The sequence below is a fragment of the Coregonus lavaretus genome (genome assembly GCF_964263955.1).
Source record: "Coregonus lavaretus genome assembly, chromosome: 15".
Lineage (NCBI taxonomy): Eukaryota > Metazoa > Chordata > Actinopteri > Salmoniformes > Salmonidae > Coregonus > Coregonus lavaretus.
Genome location: NC_140002.1, coordinates 2,444,091 through 2,461,366, shown reverse-complemented (window position 1 = coordinate 2,461,366; position 17,276 = coordinate 2,444,091). Strand labels below are relative to the sequence as shown.

The window sequence follows — 17,276 nt, the reverse complement described above, 5'->3', positions numbered from 1 at the left end:
GACCCTTTCAGACAGATGTTTTAAATCCTTAAACCCAGACTTGGACCACACACCCTCTACACTGAATAGCAGGCAGGGAAATCAAAATAGTGATTGCTTTGCAACATTTGCAGTTATTCCTTCCAAACCACTCATTGTTGAATTTGCGATTTCCGACTTGTTGTGCAATGTTTATGTCCAATGGCCGATGAGCATCGATACGTTTTATCCATAATTTCTCTTCATATGACAAGGATTGAAAAGGATTTACCAGTTGATTGTCGACGTGATTCATGAGGATGACTGCTTGTCTAGATAGCTAGCTTGCTAAGATTTTGAAAGTATGATGTTGACATGATCAGTCCAATCAAAGCTACAGTCGTGGTCAAAAGTTTTGAGAATGACACAAGTATTGGTCTTCACAAAGTTTGCTGCTTCAGTGTTTTTAGATATTTTTGTCAGATGTTACTATGGTATACTGAAGTATAATTACAAGCATTCCATAAGTGTCAAGGCTTTTATTGACAATTACATTAAGTATATGCAAAGAGTCAATATTTGCAGTGTTGACCCTTCTTTTTCAAGACCTCTGCAATCCGCCCTGGCATGCTGTCAATTAACTTCTGGGCCACAACCTGACTAATGGCAGCCCATTCTTGCATAATCAATGCTTGGAGTTTGTCAGAATTTGTGGGGTTTTGTTTGTCCACCCGCCTCTTGAGGATTGACCACAAGTTGCTCTCGGAGGATGTGTTGGTACAATTCTTTATTTATGGTTGTGTTCTTGGGAAAAATTGTGAGTGAGCCCACTCCCTTGGCTGAGAAGCAACCCCACACATGAATGGTCTCAGGATGCTTTACTGTTGGCATGACACAGGACTGATGGTAGCGCTCACCTTGTCTTCTCCGGACAAGCTTTTTTCCGGATGCCCCAAACAATTGGAAAGGGGATTCATCAGAGAAAAATACATTACCCCAGTCCTCAGCAGTCCAATCCCTGTACCTTTTGCAGAATATCAGTCTGTCCCTGATGTTTTTCCTGGAGAGAAGTGGCTTCCTCACTGCCCTTCTTGACACCAGGCCATCCTCCAAGAGTCTTCGCCTCACTGTGCGTGCAGATGCACTCACACCTGCCTGCTGCCATTCCTGAGCAAGCTCTGCACTGGTGGTGCCCCGATCCCGCAGCTGAATCAACTTTAGGAGACGGTCCTGATGCTTGCTGGACTTTCTTGGGCGCCCTGAAGCATTCTTCACAACAATTGAACCTCTCTCCTTGAAGTTCTTGATGATCCGATAAATGGTTGATTTAGGTGCAATCTTACTAGCAGCAATATCCTTGCCTGTGAAGCCCTTTTTGTGCAAAGCAATGATGACGGCACGTGTTTCCTTGCAGGTAACCATGGTTAACAGAGGAAGAACAATGATTTCAAGCACCACCCTCCTTTTAAAGCTTCCAGTCTGTTATTCTAACTCAATCAGCATGACAGAGTGATCTCCAGCCTCGTCCTCGTCAACAATCTGACCTGTGTTAACAAGAGAATCACTGACATGATGTCAGCTGGTCCTTTTGTGGCAGGGCTGAAATGCAGTGGAAATGTTTTTTGGGGATTAAGTTCATTTTCATGGCAAAGAGGGACTTTGCAATTAATTGCAATTCATCTGATCACTCTTCATAACATTCTGGAGTATATGCAAATTGCCATCATAAAAACTGAGGCAACAGACTTTGTGAATATTAATATTTGTGTCATTCTCAAAACTTTTGACCACGACTGTACAGTAGATATAGCATGATTTGACATAATTTTATCTGTGGCCAATGACCTTGAGCCTTCTTGGAAGGGCACTTCTAATGTAACTCTATGGCAGCACCCAAGGGGGATTGAACTGCCTAGCTCTCCTTGTAGATTCTGCAGTGATGTAGTGTCAACCATGAGTGACAGAACACTGAGCCAATCACGGCGCAACTAGAGAAGATTACCAACGCCTACGCTCTGTGCTTTCGCTGGCTGCCCCTCCACCCCAGAAAGCACTGAGCTAGACTAAAACACCTGCATTTTGTAGCTGCCTTACTCAATAAAGAGACCATGTTTGTATGCGGCTTAATTAACTAAAGGAATGTTGTTGTTTTTTTACATTGTTTGCAAACTGATATGTGACACAAATGAATGCCAGAATAACATGCAAAACAGGAAAACTTGTATTAATTTATTTGTATCTTTTTTTTTTTTGCTGAACAGGTGAGGCTCTTCCCCACCTGCCCTGAATGACGGGTCGCCACTGCCATGCAGGCCAAAACTCCATCCCACCAAAAAGGCTGACTTTTTTTTTTTCAAACAGCTCTAAAAGATAATTTCACAATTTCACAGTATTATTCCAAACTCATAGTTTTTTATTTATTTTATTTCACCTTTATTTAACCAGGTAAGCCAGTTGAGAACAAGTTCTCATTTACAACTGCGACCTGGCCAAGATAAAGCAAAGCAGTGCGATAAAAACAACAACACAGAGTTACATATGGGGTAAAACAAAACATAAAGTCAAAAATACAACAGAAAATATATATACAGTGTGTGCAAATGTAGCAAGTTATGGAGGTAAGGCAATAAATAGGCTATAGTGCAAAATAATTACAATTAGTATTAACACTGGAATGATAGATGTGCAAGAGATGATGTGCAAATAGAGATACTGGGGTGCAAATGAGCAAAAATAAATAACAATATAGGGATGAGGTAGTTGGGTGGGCTAATTTCAGATGGGCTGTGTACAGGTGCAGTGATCGGTAAGGTGCTCTGACAACTGATGCTTAAAGTTAGTGAGGGAGATAAGAGTCTCCAGCTTCAGAGATTTTTGCAATTTGTTCCAGTCATTGGCAGCAGAGAACTGGAAGGAATGGCGGCCAAAGGAGGTGTTGGCTTTGGGGATGACCAGTGAGATATACCTGCTGGAGCGCATACTACAGGTGGGTGTTGCTATGGTGACCAATGAGCTAAGATAAGGCGGGGATTTGCCTAGCTGTGATTTATAGATGGCCTGGAGCCAGTGGGTTTGGCGACGAATATGTAGTGTGGAAATGTATATACAACACAAGAAAATCACGTTTTTGACTGCACTGGGCCTTTAATGATTATGTTGAGGGTGAAATGTTCTTTGAGCCAACTGTTTCCTGAATGACTACATCTCCCAGAGTGCCTCAGCCTCGTATTGATTTGATAAGCAGCCGGAAGAGATGTTTATAGAGGAAATGTCATCGTGAGTAGAGGTAGGACTGTAGCTACAAGGTAGAAAATATGCCATATTATACCCATAAACGAACCATTTTTGTGTATCTTTACGTTGGTGTATACATAATTAAGTTTCAAGTATTCAAATATATAGAAAACATAGAAAATACATGTCATTTGGGTCTGTAACTGGTAGCTAGCATTTTCCTGCTAGCTAGCTAACATTAGCTGACTAGCCAGAAAGCTAGCTTTAACACTGAAGTTTTAAACATGTTTGGGATAAAGCTAGCTGCTAGATAAACAAACCTAATGGTAGCTATTATTATGTTATCTGACATGTCGCTAGCGTATTAGCAGTAAAAAGCAGTGCCTCTACTACTTTTGTGTTGGAGAGCAAGCCACCATGACAAGGCTAGCTAGCCAAGTTTGCAACTGAACAGTCAGAACCTACCGAGACAAAGATTATGGATATACTGACAAGATGCATGTCTCTCTGCCTTAACAATGGGAGTCGTCCACAAAGTGGCACGGTGGCCTGTCTAGCGCCCGCCTATCCTTTCTTTGGATTGGTGGATACATCTCATTATTGTAATCCCTTTTTGAATATTCGATGAGGGTTGTTGACGTCAACCGCCTGCGTTCAATGGAGAGAGACTATGCTACTAACCTCCAATACATGAATATGCATAGCCATCTCGAGACAACTCAAAGTTGCCGGGATCTCACATGTCCTACTTATATCAGTACACTCCTAACAACTTAAGCATTACGAAACGTCTATTAGACCAAATAAACATAATCTAGCAAATAAGACATTAATTTTTTTGCTGACCAAATTCAACACTCCATACAAAAACTCCTTGCTTGGTCGGCGGAACAATGAAAGAAATGCCACATTTTCGGCTGAGTTGGGCCTCTCCCTTCCTCTCTGACTGAGAGCTCGAGAACACTGATCTAGCTAGCTATGTCACTGGCACAGAATTGATAGAGCATGTGAAAAATATGATTTCTATGGTCACTGGTATCTCAGTGCAGTGTGATTGACATAATCTATCCCAAGATTAAACTGATATACAGGTTAAATTGACTGAATGTAGAACTGACTGCAATTCCTACTTTTATGTGAAGTTTTGTACAGGGAGAAAATTAAATGGAATCCTCAGCAGACAAGGAGTCTGAGGCACTCCTTGACAGGATGACCAACTCTCTGACCAATGCTATGAGAGAATCTGAACAGCATGAATGTCCAGACGGCCAAAGCACTGCAGCCCACAGGGGTACTGAGCAGGAGGATGATGCCTTCTTTGACTGTGAGGAGTCTCTGGATGGAGCAGACGGCTCCATGGGTGACCGGCAAAGAAGGACTGACTGTTCAGAAGCCCCAGCATTATGCCAGGCAGCAGAGGGATGTTCACCAAACACAGAGAAAGAACACGTCAATGCAGAGTTAGGAGAAGAAGCTGAGTTTTCAGGGGAGAGAACTACATTATTGGGAGACGAAGAGGGGGAGAGAGGTGAAGAAGAGGAGGAAAAAGAAAGTTGGGATGAGTGCACTGAAGAAGAAGACAAGAGTGTGGCAGTTGAAGGGGGAGATTCTGATACTGAACTGAAGGAAGAAGACAACAGCGCTCCTGAGTTTGATGAGGAGTATCTGAGAGAAGTGGAGAAAGACATGACGGAGGAGGAAAAGGAGGTGAACTTGACAGTTTCAGTTTCTTAACATGACGCTTTCAGTAAAAAAAAAAATCTCAATTTGAAACTCTACAACCGTCATTTGGTGGTCAGTAAATTGACATTATAAAGCTCAATGTGTTTTGTTTGTTTGTTGTTTTCACTGTGCAATAGAGCCGCAGAGAGGAGAGCATGAGACTAAAGGACAAGGGGAACAGTCAGTTCAAGAGTGGAGGTAAGCTGCTGTAGGCTGGACTGTATACTGCTGTAGGATGAATGTTAGAGAAAACGTGTCAAACGGGATCTTAGCGAATGCATCGATTCACTTAAACTATTGCTGACATCTAACCTTTTTATGCAAGTAAAGTACATGTCGGTGAAATGTATTATGCGAGAAATGTCAGTGGAAACGCATTTGTGCGTAGATATTGACATAATAACCATCATATCGAAGCCAACTTGGAGTCACGCGATGACATGTTGTGTGGTCCTCCCACTACGACTCGTCGGGAAAGCATGCAGTTTATTAAGCTACTGATGAAATAAGCTATGATTAACTTGACAGGGTGATGAAAGTGCACGGTGATGGATGAGATTTCCAATAAACATCGAGGATCTTATACTGGTGACATGATGATCGATGCTTGGCTGCTGGTCGACCAAATCCAAATAATCTCGCTCTTTTGTCCATAATAATCTCATCATGTAGGCCAGTGGTTCCCAACCAGGGGTACTAAGACCCCTGCGGGTACTTGGTCTATCCACACGGGGTACTTGAGATCATAGGCCTAATGGTAAAATGCACATGAGGAGGTACTCCAGGGGTACTCTGAACAGGGCAAAATTCAGTTGGTGGTACAGTAACCGAAAAAGGTTGTGAACCACTGATGGAGGCTATACCCGTACTGTATCTGCCAGCTGTTGGCTAGAACGCACGTGCCAAGACCAGAGTGGGCACACTTTATTGTGAGAAAAAAACATCAGTAGGATTGAAAATGCGACGGAAAACCATGTAACTTTTTAAAAAATATATATATATATTATTTATTTATTTTGTTTTTAAAAATGTAGGGGATAGATCAGCTTTAATATTGCAGATAGATTGTAACTTCCATCAGTGTAATTGTCTGCATCACTTCCAATCCCCCATATGTTTTTACTTTTTTCTCTCTCGCATATATATATATATATATATATCCTTTAAAAATATATATATTTCCCTTTATTACTTTCCAACCCCACCATCCCCTCCCTAATTGGAGTAAACTAGTGAACAACAATGCTTAGGCCTCTACTTCATGCTTATACATACTATATACATTTTATGGACACAGTCAATAATTATATTTTGTTTGTTTTTACTCCTGAACTTCCTCCGATCATTTTCATGATGTCCATCTGGTATGCTTCTATATGCCATATCTTTCTAAATGTGCTCTTTCACAAAAGCTCACAATATATAACCTATAAAACCATTTAACTTGTATTTTTTATTCACTATGTCATCACGCACAGCCTTTTATCCGAAATAAGTCAAGTTTTGATGCAAACACATCTCTGGTGAGAAAATGTGCATATTGTTTTTATGCAGATTTTAGGATTTTCACATGAAAGTCTGTCACCAATTGGATGGAAACCTAGCTAGTGCGAATCAGCCCCAAAATGTGCTTTAGTGTTAACATACTGTTCACTTTGAGGCTGTGTCTGTGTATACAGTGCATTCGGAAAGTATTCAGACCGCGTCCCCTTTTCCACATTTTGTTACGTTACAGCCTTATTCTAAAATGTATTTTTTAAAATGTAAATCCTCATCAATCTACACACAATACCCCATAATGACAAAGCGAAAACAGGTTTTTAGAAATGTTTACAAATTTATTCAAAATCAAAAACAGAAATACCTTCTTTACGTAAGTATTCAGACTCTTTGCTATGAGACTCGGGTGCATCCTTTTCCATTGATCATCATTGAGATGTTTCTACAACTTCACCTGTGGTAAATTCAATTGATTGGACATGATTTGGAAAGGCATACACATTTCTATATAAGGTCCCACAGTTGACAGTGCATGTCAGAGAAAAAAACAAGCCATGAGGTCGAAGGAATTGTCCGTAGAGGTCCGAGACAAGATTGTGTCGAGGCACATATCTGGGGAAGGGTACCAATACATTTCTGCAGTATTGACGGTCCCCAAGAACACAGTGGCCTCCATCATTCTTAAATGGAAGAAGTTTGGAACCACCAAGACTCTTCCTAGAGCTGGCCGCCCGGCCAAACTCGGCAATCAGGGGAGAAGGGCCTTGGTCAGGGAGGTGACCAAGAACCCGATGTTCACTCTGACAGAGCTCTAGAGTTCCTCTGTGGAGATGGGAGAACCTTCTAGAAGGACAACCATCTCTGCAGCACTCCACCAATCAGGCCTTTATGATAGAGTGGCCAAACGGAATCCACTCCTCAGTAAAAGGCACATGACAGCCCGCTTGGAGTTTGCCAAAAGGCACCTAAAGGACTCTCAGACCATGAGAAACAAGATTCTCTGGTCTGATGAAACCAAGATTGAACTCTTTGGCCTGAATGCCAAGCGTCATGTCTGGAGTAAACCTGGCACCATCCCTATTTTCAGGTCTCTCCAGAGATGTTCAATCGGGTTCAAGTCCGGGCTCTGGCTGGGCCACTCAAGGACATTCAGAGACTTGTCCCGAAGCCACTCCTGCGTTGTCTTGTCTGTGTGCTTAGGGTCGTTTTCCTGTTGGAAGGTGAACCTTCGCCCCAGTCTGAGGTAATGAGTGCTCTGGAGCAGGTTTTCATCAAGGATCTCTCTGTACTTTGCTCCGTTCATCTTTCCCTCGATCCTGACTAGTCTCCCAGTCCCTGCTGCTGAAGAACATCCCCACAGCATGATGCTGCCACCACCATGCTTCACCATAGGGATGGTGCCAGGTTTCCTCCAGATGTGACGTTTTTGGCATTTAGGCCAAAGAGTTCAATCTTGGTTTCATCAGACCAGAGAATCTTGTTTCTCATGGTCTGAGAGTCCTTTAGGTGCCTTTTGGCAAACTCCAAGCGGGCTGTCATGTGCCTTTTACTGAAGAGTGGCTTCCGTCTGGCCGCTCTATCATAAAGGCCTAATTGGTAGGTGTGTCCAAACTTTTGCCTGGTACTGTATGTAAATGTCATATTTCAGTTGTTATTTGTTTAATACATTTGCAAAAATGTCTACGAACCTGTTTTTGCTTTGTCATTATGGGGTATTGTGTGTAGGTTGATGAGGGGGAAAAAAACAATTTAATCCATTTTAGAATAAGGCTGTAACGTAACAAAATGTGGAAAAAGTCAAGGGGTCTGAATACTTTCCGAATGCACTGTCTACTGTTTGCATGTGTGCACCAGCAGCAAGGCCTACTTGGATGGATAATTGACTGACACTTCTTCATATCTTCCCAGAGCACACTGAGGCAGAGGAGTCGTACACCGCAGCTTTAGGATTATGCCCTGTGTGTTACAGCAAGGAGAGGGCTATTCTCTTCTCTAACCGTGCTGCTGCCCGCCTGCACCTGGTAAGAGTGGTAGCTAGCAACATTTCAACTTAACCAAGTGGGGAACTCTGAGGACCTATTTGAGATCATCTAGTTGGGTAGTTATAACCCTCCAGAGGTCTCCTGAATTTCAGTGTCAGACAGCTATGGCTGAAGTCTACATTTTATGGCACAATTGTATAAAGTAAACCCAGTGCTTACTGGACCTTACTTAGACACTGACAGAATCTGTGATCAGTAAAAACGACCTTCTCTTGAATCCAGCAATAGCCTAGGCCTAGGTGTGTGGAGACATATTGTAGGCTACAATATGAAATTATAGTCTTAAAAATGCTTTTCAATTTTTCTGACTCACCCAATGATGCGCAGCTCAACCGCTGGTGATGGCTGATGGGCTTGTGCCAAAAGCCCCTCTCTCTCTTGTTTTACTTTGTAATGTAAATGTAAAACAATATTTGAAAGTCAGTGGAGGCTGCTGAGGGGAGGATGGCTCATAATAATGACCGGAATGGAGTGAATCGAACGGTATCGGAAACACGTGATTTTCATGTTTGATACCATTCCATTCCAACCATTACACTCCATTCCAGCCATTACACTCCATTCCAGACATTACACTCCATTCCAGACATTACACTCCATTCCAGACATTACACTCCATTCCAGTCATTATATTCCATTCCAGACATTACACTCCATTCCAGACATTACACTCCATTCCAGACATTACACTCCATTCCAGCCATTTATTATGAGCCGTCCTCCCGTCAGCAGCCTCTACTGTTGAATGTTGATCAAATATTTTGGTAGCCTACAGTATACGGATTTGTTTTCTCTTTTCAGCAGGAGCCATTTGCTTTCCAACCTGTGTTTTCCCGCGATTGTATTTGAAATATTTTGTCTGCGTGTGGTTTGTTCACTGACATAGTTGCTGCGCGTTCCCGACTAGGCTATGCCTTGTTATTGGGCTACACACAATCCACAGCTAGGCAATTTTTTAAAGAAGCTATTGATCCTCTGCAGCCAAATTATAGGCATTCTCATGGTGTAGTAGGTTATTCAGAACCCTTTATATAGCTCCTTCAGAACCCTTTATATAGCTCCTTCAGAACCCTTTATATAGCTCCTTCAGAACCCTTTATATAGCTCCTTCAGAACCCTTTATATGATTCTATAAGGAAATAAATGATGAGTTGCAGGCTCATGTCTATCAGAGCGGCGAGAGGGAGAAAAATCATATAAAGTGAATCTCATTCTAGTTCAGTGAGAGATACAGGCGTGCTTCTCACACAGCCACGTCCGCTTGTTGGTCTCAAACATAGGTTAGTTACAATGTTGCGCAAACCTTAAGCCCGGGCCGGCCCAACCCCAATCAACTCTTAGAATATCAGGCCTGGGGGGAAAATCTACTTTTTCACATGACGTTTTTGGGGGAGAATTAACAAAGAGGCAACTCAAATGACCTTTGATCTCTTTCATTCAAATGTTTACATTGCAAAAAGTGAACATTATTTTTCATGCCACGAGAGGTCAAATAGGTTCCGGAACTAAACAGTCCAAAATGGAGATGTGCCGGATCCTGTTCCAGCAGGCTCAAATTAAGCACTGAGTAAACCACCATATGTCCCAAGAGGGTGGGTCAAAGAGACAGATCTCTAGTGACCCCTAGTGGTACTCTACTGTAGCCACATACTACATAAGCTTAGTATAGGTTTGACTGGCAAACACAATTCCACCTGGTTATTCAGATGGCTCGTGTCAAGACATCAACAGGTCATTTGGAATTGATGTCATCTTGTCATAACCTTTCCAACAAAACAAATACACAACAAAATGATAACTGCTGAGTTTAAAACACCTTTTCCCCCTAATAGGATAAGCATGAGAAAGCCATCGCTGACTGCACAAAGGGTGAGTCTATTACATCTGTGTTCTAATTCCACCTTGTCAGACTATTGAACTGTCTGGGACATGGCTTGCCAGACTATTGAACTGTCTAGGACATGGCTTGCCAGACTATTGAACTGTCTGGGACATGGCTTGCCAGACTATTGAACTGTCTGGGATATGGCTTGCCAGACTATTGAACTGTCTAGGACATGGCTTGCCAGACTATTGAACTGTCTGGGACATGGCTTGCCAGACTATTGAACTGTCTAGGACATGGCTTGCCAGACTATTGAACTGTCTGGGACATGGCTTGCCAGACTATTGAACTGTCTGGGACATGGCTTGCCAGACTATTGAACTGTCTAGGACATGGCTTGCCAGACTATTGAACTGTCTGGGACATGGCTTGCCAGACTATTGAACTGTCTGGGACATGGCTTGCCAGACTATTGAACTGTCTGGGACATGGCTTGCCAGACTATTGAACTGTCTAGGACATGGCTTGCCAGACTATTGAACTGTCTGGGACATGGCTTGCCAGACTATTGAACTGTCTGGGACATGGTGCGCTTCTTTCCCAGTGTATTGTGTGTGAAGCAGACACACTTCCCACTCCAGAACACTGGAGAAAAAAAAAACATATATAATTCTGTTCAACCAAACCAGGCGTATCTCCTTAAATTACAGTTGCTATTATCAAAATCACCAACACCAGGTGCAGATTTGAATGAATGCCGTTTTTATTATTCATACCCATCAATACATAACTAGCACTCTGAACATGTGTCCTTGTTTCGTCACCTCCAGCCATCGAGTTGAACCCAAACTACATGCGGGCGATCCTGCGGAGGGCAGAGCTCTATGAGAAAACAGACAAGCTGGATGAGGCTTTGGAAGACTACAAGGCTGCTCTGGAGAAAGACCCCGACCTGCCTACAGCCAGAGAGGCCTGCATGGTTAGTAGCAACCACTGACATTTAACTCTTAAGATAATTGTTAGCAGAACAGAGAAGGCTTACATTTAAAAGTCACTCTTCGCCTCCCGAGCGGTGCAGCATCACTACAGACCCGGGTTCGATCCCGGGCTGTAGTACAACGGCCGTGATCGGGAGTCCCATAGGGCGGCGAACAATTGGCCCAGCGTCGTCCGGGTTAGGGGAGGGTTTGGCCGGGGGGTGGGGGGGGCTTTACTTGGCTCATCGCGCTCTAGCGACTCCATGTGGCGGGCCGGGCGCCTGCATACTGACCTCGGTTGTCAGTTGAACAGTGTTTCCTCCGACAGATTGGTGCGGCTGGCTTCTGGGCTAAGCGGGTGGGTTTTAAGAAGCGCGGTTTGGCGGGTCATGCTTCGGAGGACGCATGACTCGACCTTCGCCTTCAGAGCACATTGGGGAGTTGCAGCGATGAGACAAGATCGAAAAAGGGGGTCAAATAAAAAAAGAATATATATATATATATATATATATACAGTACCAGTCAAAAGTTTGGAAACACCTACTCATTCCAGGGTTTTTCTTTATTTTTTTACTATTTTCTACATTGTAGAATAATAGTGAAGACATCAAAACTATGAAATAACACATATGGAATCATGTAGTAACCAAAGTGTTAAACAAATCAAAATATATTTTATATTTAAGATTCTTCAAATAGTCACCCTTTGCCTTGATGACAGCTTTGCACACTCTTGGCATTCTCTCAACCAGCTTCATGAGGTAGTCACCTGGAATGCATTTCAATTAACAGGTGTGCCTTCTTAAAAGTTAATTTGTGGAATTTATTTCCTTCTTAATGCGTTTGAGCTAATCCGTTTTGTTGTGATAAGGTAGGGGGGTATACAGAAGATAGCCCTATTTGGTAAAATACCATGTCCATATTATGGCAAGAACAGTTCAAATTAGCAAAGAGCAAGACAGTCCATCATTACTTTAAGACATGAAGGTCAGTCAATCCGGAAAATTTCAAGAACTTTGAAAGTTTCTTCAAGTGCAGTAGCAAAAACCATCAAGCACTATGATGAAACTGGCTCTCATGAGGACCGCCACAGGAATGGAAGACCCAGAGTTACCTCTGCTGCAGAGGATAAGTTCATTAGAGTTACCAGTCTCAGAAATTGCAGCCCAAATAAATGCTTCAGAGTTCAAGTCAGAGGCACATCTCAACATCAACTGTTCAGAGGGGACTGTGTGAATCAGGCCTTCATGGTCGAATTGTTGCAAAGAAACCACTACTAAAGGACACCAATAAGAAGAAGAGACCTGCTTGGGCCAAGAAACACGAGCAATGGGCATCAGTGGAAATTTGTCCTTTGGTCTGGAGTCCAAATTGGAAATGTTTGGTTCCAACCGCTGTGTCTTTGTGAGACGCGATGTAGGTGAACGGATTATCTCCGCGTGTGTAGTTCCCACCGTAAAGCATGGAGGAGGAGGTGTTATGGGGTGGGGGTGCTTTGCTGGTGACACTGTCTGTGATTTATTTAGAATTCAAGTCACACTTAACCAGCATGGCCACCACAGCATTCTGCAGCGATACGCCATCCCATCTGGTTTGGGCTTAGTGGGACTATCATTGGTTTTTCAACAGGACAATGACCCAACACACCTCCAGGCTGTGTAAGGGCTATTTTACCAAGAAGGAGAGCGATGGAGTGCTGCATGAGATGACCTGGCCTCCACAATCCCCCGACCTCAACCCAATTGAGATAGTTTGGGATGAGTTGGACCGCAGAGTGAAGGAAAAGCAGCCAACAAGTGTTCAGCATATGTTGGAACTCCTTTAAGACTGTTGGAAAAGCATTCCAGGTGAAGCTGGTTGAGAGAATGTCAAGACTCTGCAAAGCTGTCATCAAGGCAAAGGGGTGGCTATTTGAAGAATCTCAAATAGAAAATATATTTTGATTTGTTTAACACATTTTTGGTTACTACATGATTCCGTATGTGTTATTTCATAGTTTTGATGTCTTCACTATTATTCTACAATGTAGAAAATAGTAAAAATAAAGACAAACCCTTGAATGAGTAGATCTGTCCAAACTTTTGACTGGTACTGTGTGTGTGTATATAAAATAAAAAAGTAACTTCAGTAAATGCACATTTCATGTTAGAGTTAACACATGAACAGTATTGTGTAAGGGTTGGTTTTACATTTTCTTCTTGCTTACCAACATTGAATGAATGTTGTTAGGGTTGCCTTTGGCGAAACCCCAAGAGTTATTATAATCCATAATAATCAAGAGTTTGATGTGAGGCCCAGTTATTAAACCATTTCATCGATCTTGCTTGTTTAATAGCGATGGTTTGAAATTAATCAATAAAAAAAAAAAATGCATAACTGTTTAACATGCAATATAGATGCGAGGCAAACTGAAATGTCTTGGACAAAGATGTGTTTTTCTTCTTCTTTCCATTCAATGAGGCTGTCTGTGCTGTAGTTTGTGGTTGACTGTATCCATGTTCCTGATTCCTGAATGAGGCCCTGCATAACAACAGGAGGCGAGCAGCAGCTCCTACTAATGTAGCCATGAGGTGGAGGCTTACACAACACAAGCTCACAGCGACCGCGGGCCAAATGGCATTCTATTATTCCCTATTAGTGCACTAAGGTCATTTGGGACGTGGGCAGCACGGCCTGGCCTGGAATAGAGGCTCTGCTCCCTTTCATCTGAAATACACCATCTGATACTAAATGGTCTCAGAATACTCTTGTCTTATCTCCCCCGGCCCGGCCCACACACACGCGCGCGTACCAGAGAATCAACTCCTCCCAAGAACTCCACAGTTAATAATACTGAACAAAAATATATAAACGCAACATGTTTAAGTGTTGGGCCCACGTTTCATGAGCTGAAATGTTCCATACACACAAAAAGCTTTATTTCTCTCAAATTATGCGCACAAATTTGTTTACATCCCTGTTAGTGAACATTTCTGCTTTGCCAAGATAATCCATCCACCTGACAGGCGTGGCATATCAAGAAGCTGATTAAACAGCATGATCATTACACAGGTGCTGGGAACAATAAAAGGCCACTCTAAAATGTGCAGTTTTGTCACACACAACACAATGCTACAGATGCCTCAAGTTTTGAGGGAGCGTGCAATTGGCATGCTGACTGCAGGAATGGCATGCTGACTGCAAGATGAAACTGTGGGTTTGCACAAACGATACATTTCTGCAGAAACTGTCAGAAACCGTCTCAGGGAAGCCTATCTGCGTGCTCGTCGTCCTCACCAGGGTCTTGACCTGACTGCAGTTTGGCGTCGAAACCGACTTCAGTGGGCAAATGCTCACCTTCGATGGCCACTGATACGCTGGAGAAGTGTGCTCTTCACGGTTGAATCCCGGTTTCAACTGTGACGGGCAGATGGGTGAGCAGTTTTTTTGATGTCAATGTTGTGAACAGAGTGCCCCATGGTGGGGTTATGGTATGGGCAGGCATAAGCTACAGACAACGAACACAATTGCATTTTATCAATGGCAATTTCAATGCACAGAGATACCGTGATGAGATCCTGAGGCCCATTGTCGTGCCATTCATCCGCTGCCATCACTTCATGTTTTAGCATGATAATGCACGGCCCCATGTCGCAAGGATCTGTACACAATTCCTGGAAGCTGAAAATGTCGCAGTTCTTTAATGGTCTGCATACTCACCAGACGTCATCCATTGAGCATGTTTGGGATGCTCTGGATTGCCGTGTAAGACAGCGTGTTCCATTTCCCGCCAGTATCCAGCAACTTCACACAGCCATTGAAGAGGAGTGGGACAACATTCCACAGGCCACAATCAACAGCCTGATCAACTCTATGCGAAGGAGATGTCGTGCTGCATGAGGCAAATGGTGGTCACACCAGATACTGACTGGTTTTCTGATCCACGCCCCTACTTTTTTTTTTAAAGGTATCCGTGACCAACAGATGCATATATGTATTCCCAGTCATGTGAAATCCATTGATTAGGGCCTAATTTATTTATTTTACAATTGACTGATTTCCTTATGAACTGTAACTCAGTAAAATATTTGAAATTGTTGCATGTTGCGTTTTTTTATATTTTTCTTCAGTGTAGTTTGGTCTAGAATGAATAATGTGTGATGAGAACTTCTGTCCTTGGAGGCATGCTGTATAGACTTGCATCACCCTAGATAGAATATGCCAGAGCAGAGAGGAAAGGGCTCCTTCTGACCTGAGATGGATAATGAGGTATTACTGTGAAGGATTACTTCCCGCCACTACAACAACTCACTAGCTCTAGTCCAGGGGTTAGGTGTAATGCAGTGGTCTCACCACAGGGATGTTGCCAAGACAACCTTAGGGTAAAGCAGTAGTAAATGTTTAGTCCGTGAAGTTCCATTCCAAACAGCGCTGGCAGGTTGAGTAGAATAAAAGGTTGTTGTGGTAAAATCAGCAGAAGGTAAACCGTATCTGCTGTGAACTGTTCTTTGTGTGAAACGTTGGGACCACCGACTACTGGCAACCAGGCACATGGTTAGTCATTCACCCTGACTGACTGTCTATCTCCCTTTCCTCTGTGCAGCGGCTTCCACAACAGATCCACGAGCGAAATGAGAAGCTGAAGGAAGAGATGATGGGTATGAGATCCATTGTATTTTTCACCAACTGCTTTTCTCGTTTTGTATAGATTGCACCCCCATGAAAACATTTCAAAGACTGAAGTACAGTGCATTCGGGAAAGTATTCAGACCCCTTCCCTTTTTCCACGTTTTGTTACGTTACAGCCTTATTCTAAAATTGATTAAATAAATACAAATCCTCCTCAATCTACACACTATACCCCATAATGACAAAGCGAAAACAGGTTTTTAGAAATGTTAGCAAATTTATTAAAAATCAAAAATGAATACCAAGTATTCAGACCCTTTGCTATGAGACTCGAAATTGGGCTCAGATCCTTTTTCCATTGATCATCCTTGAGATGTTTCTACAACTTGATTTTAAAGACTAAAGTACATTCACTGACGAGCAAAAAAAACACTGAATGGTGCCCTGTGATCTGTTTAAATCAGATTGTTGGCAGGTGAGGGTGGTCCTAAAATAACAGAAGTGTTAGGCTGGTTCTGTTGGGCTGGTTCTGTTCCATCATGGTCAAGTATAAGGTTGTGTGGACCCAGCTGTTACTCACGAAGCTGCGAGTGGGGAACACCATCAACTGCTTGGAATTGAAATTGACCACAACGCAGTGTGTAGGGAGGGAGGCTCTTTAACCAACATTTCCTATTCATTTGACTGCATTAAGAGTCTTGGAGCTGTGCTGGAGAAAACTGCTCAGTTCTAATGTACTAAGTTTGTGGAGTAGAACATAGCTAAGCATCCAGTGTATTGGAGTATTCTCTCATTTGACTTAAATGTTTTCATCGCCGTTTTTGTCATGATTTAGCTTTTAATATCTTTCCCTATCTATCTGTCCCTTAGGCAAACTGAAGGACTTGGGCAATATGTTCCTGCGGCCATTTGGTCTGTCCACATCAAACTTCCAGGTAAACCAGGATTCAGGCACTGGATCCTACTCTGTCAACTTTGTTCAGAATCTTAATAACAACAGATAACAGCACGAGGAGCCTGTCTGAGAGCCGTCGTCACACCTGGCTTGGCCACCCCATCCTCAGAGCTAAGAGACTGACAGTCAGGAGCCTCCACTGGTGTGTCAGAGGTCTGAATGGGATCCGTTTGAAATCCAAAAGACAAGTCTTTCATGGTTAAATAAGATTGTGTGTGTGTGTGTGTGAGAGATGGTGCACGGTCTAACAGTCTGAAAGAGCCATTAAATGATCCAGTGACTGTTACTTTGCTGCGTTGTCATTGTTTTTATACGGAGCGATTTCATTTGCCACTTCTTTAATGTCGGGATTGAAAGTGTCACTGGCCTGTAAACACTCAGGTTACACAACTGATGTACAACACATTTGACAACTTCTCAAGAATATGTGGTATCACACCATTTTGTCAAATGGG

General features: G+C 42.8%; 1 protein-coding gene across 2 annotated transcripts; it reads left to right on the top strand.

Moving 5' to 3' along the window:
* Positions 1-3,183: 3,183 nt before the first annotated feature.
* On the top strand, positions 3,184-17,107 carry LOC311142215 (uncharacterized protein). Of its 2 annotated transcripts, none has more exons than XM_084177815.1 (8): positions 3,184-3,244; positions 4,335-4,899; positions 5,052-5,112; positions 8,323-8,435; positions 10,289-10,325; positions 11,112-11,260; positions 15,841-15,895; positions 16,737-17,107. In XM_084177815.1, exons 2-8 carry the CDS (start codon positions 4,357-4,359, stop codon positions 16,868-16,870), a joined length of 1,092 nt encoding a protein of 363 aa, XP_084033941.1. In that variant the 5' UTR covers positions 3,184-3,244; positions 4,335-4,356; the 3' UTR covers positions 16,871-17,107. The 2 variants fall into 2 exon arrangements, with proteins under 2 accessions (XP_084033941.1, XP_084033942.1); XM_084177816.1 differs by having other exon boundaries at positions 3,211-3,263.
* The last annotated feature ends 169 nt before the right edge of the window (positions 17,108-17,276 follow it).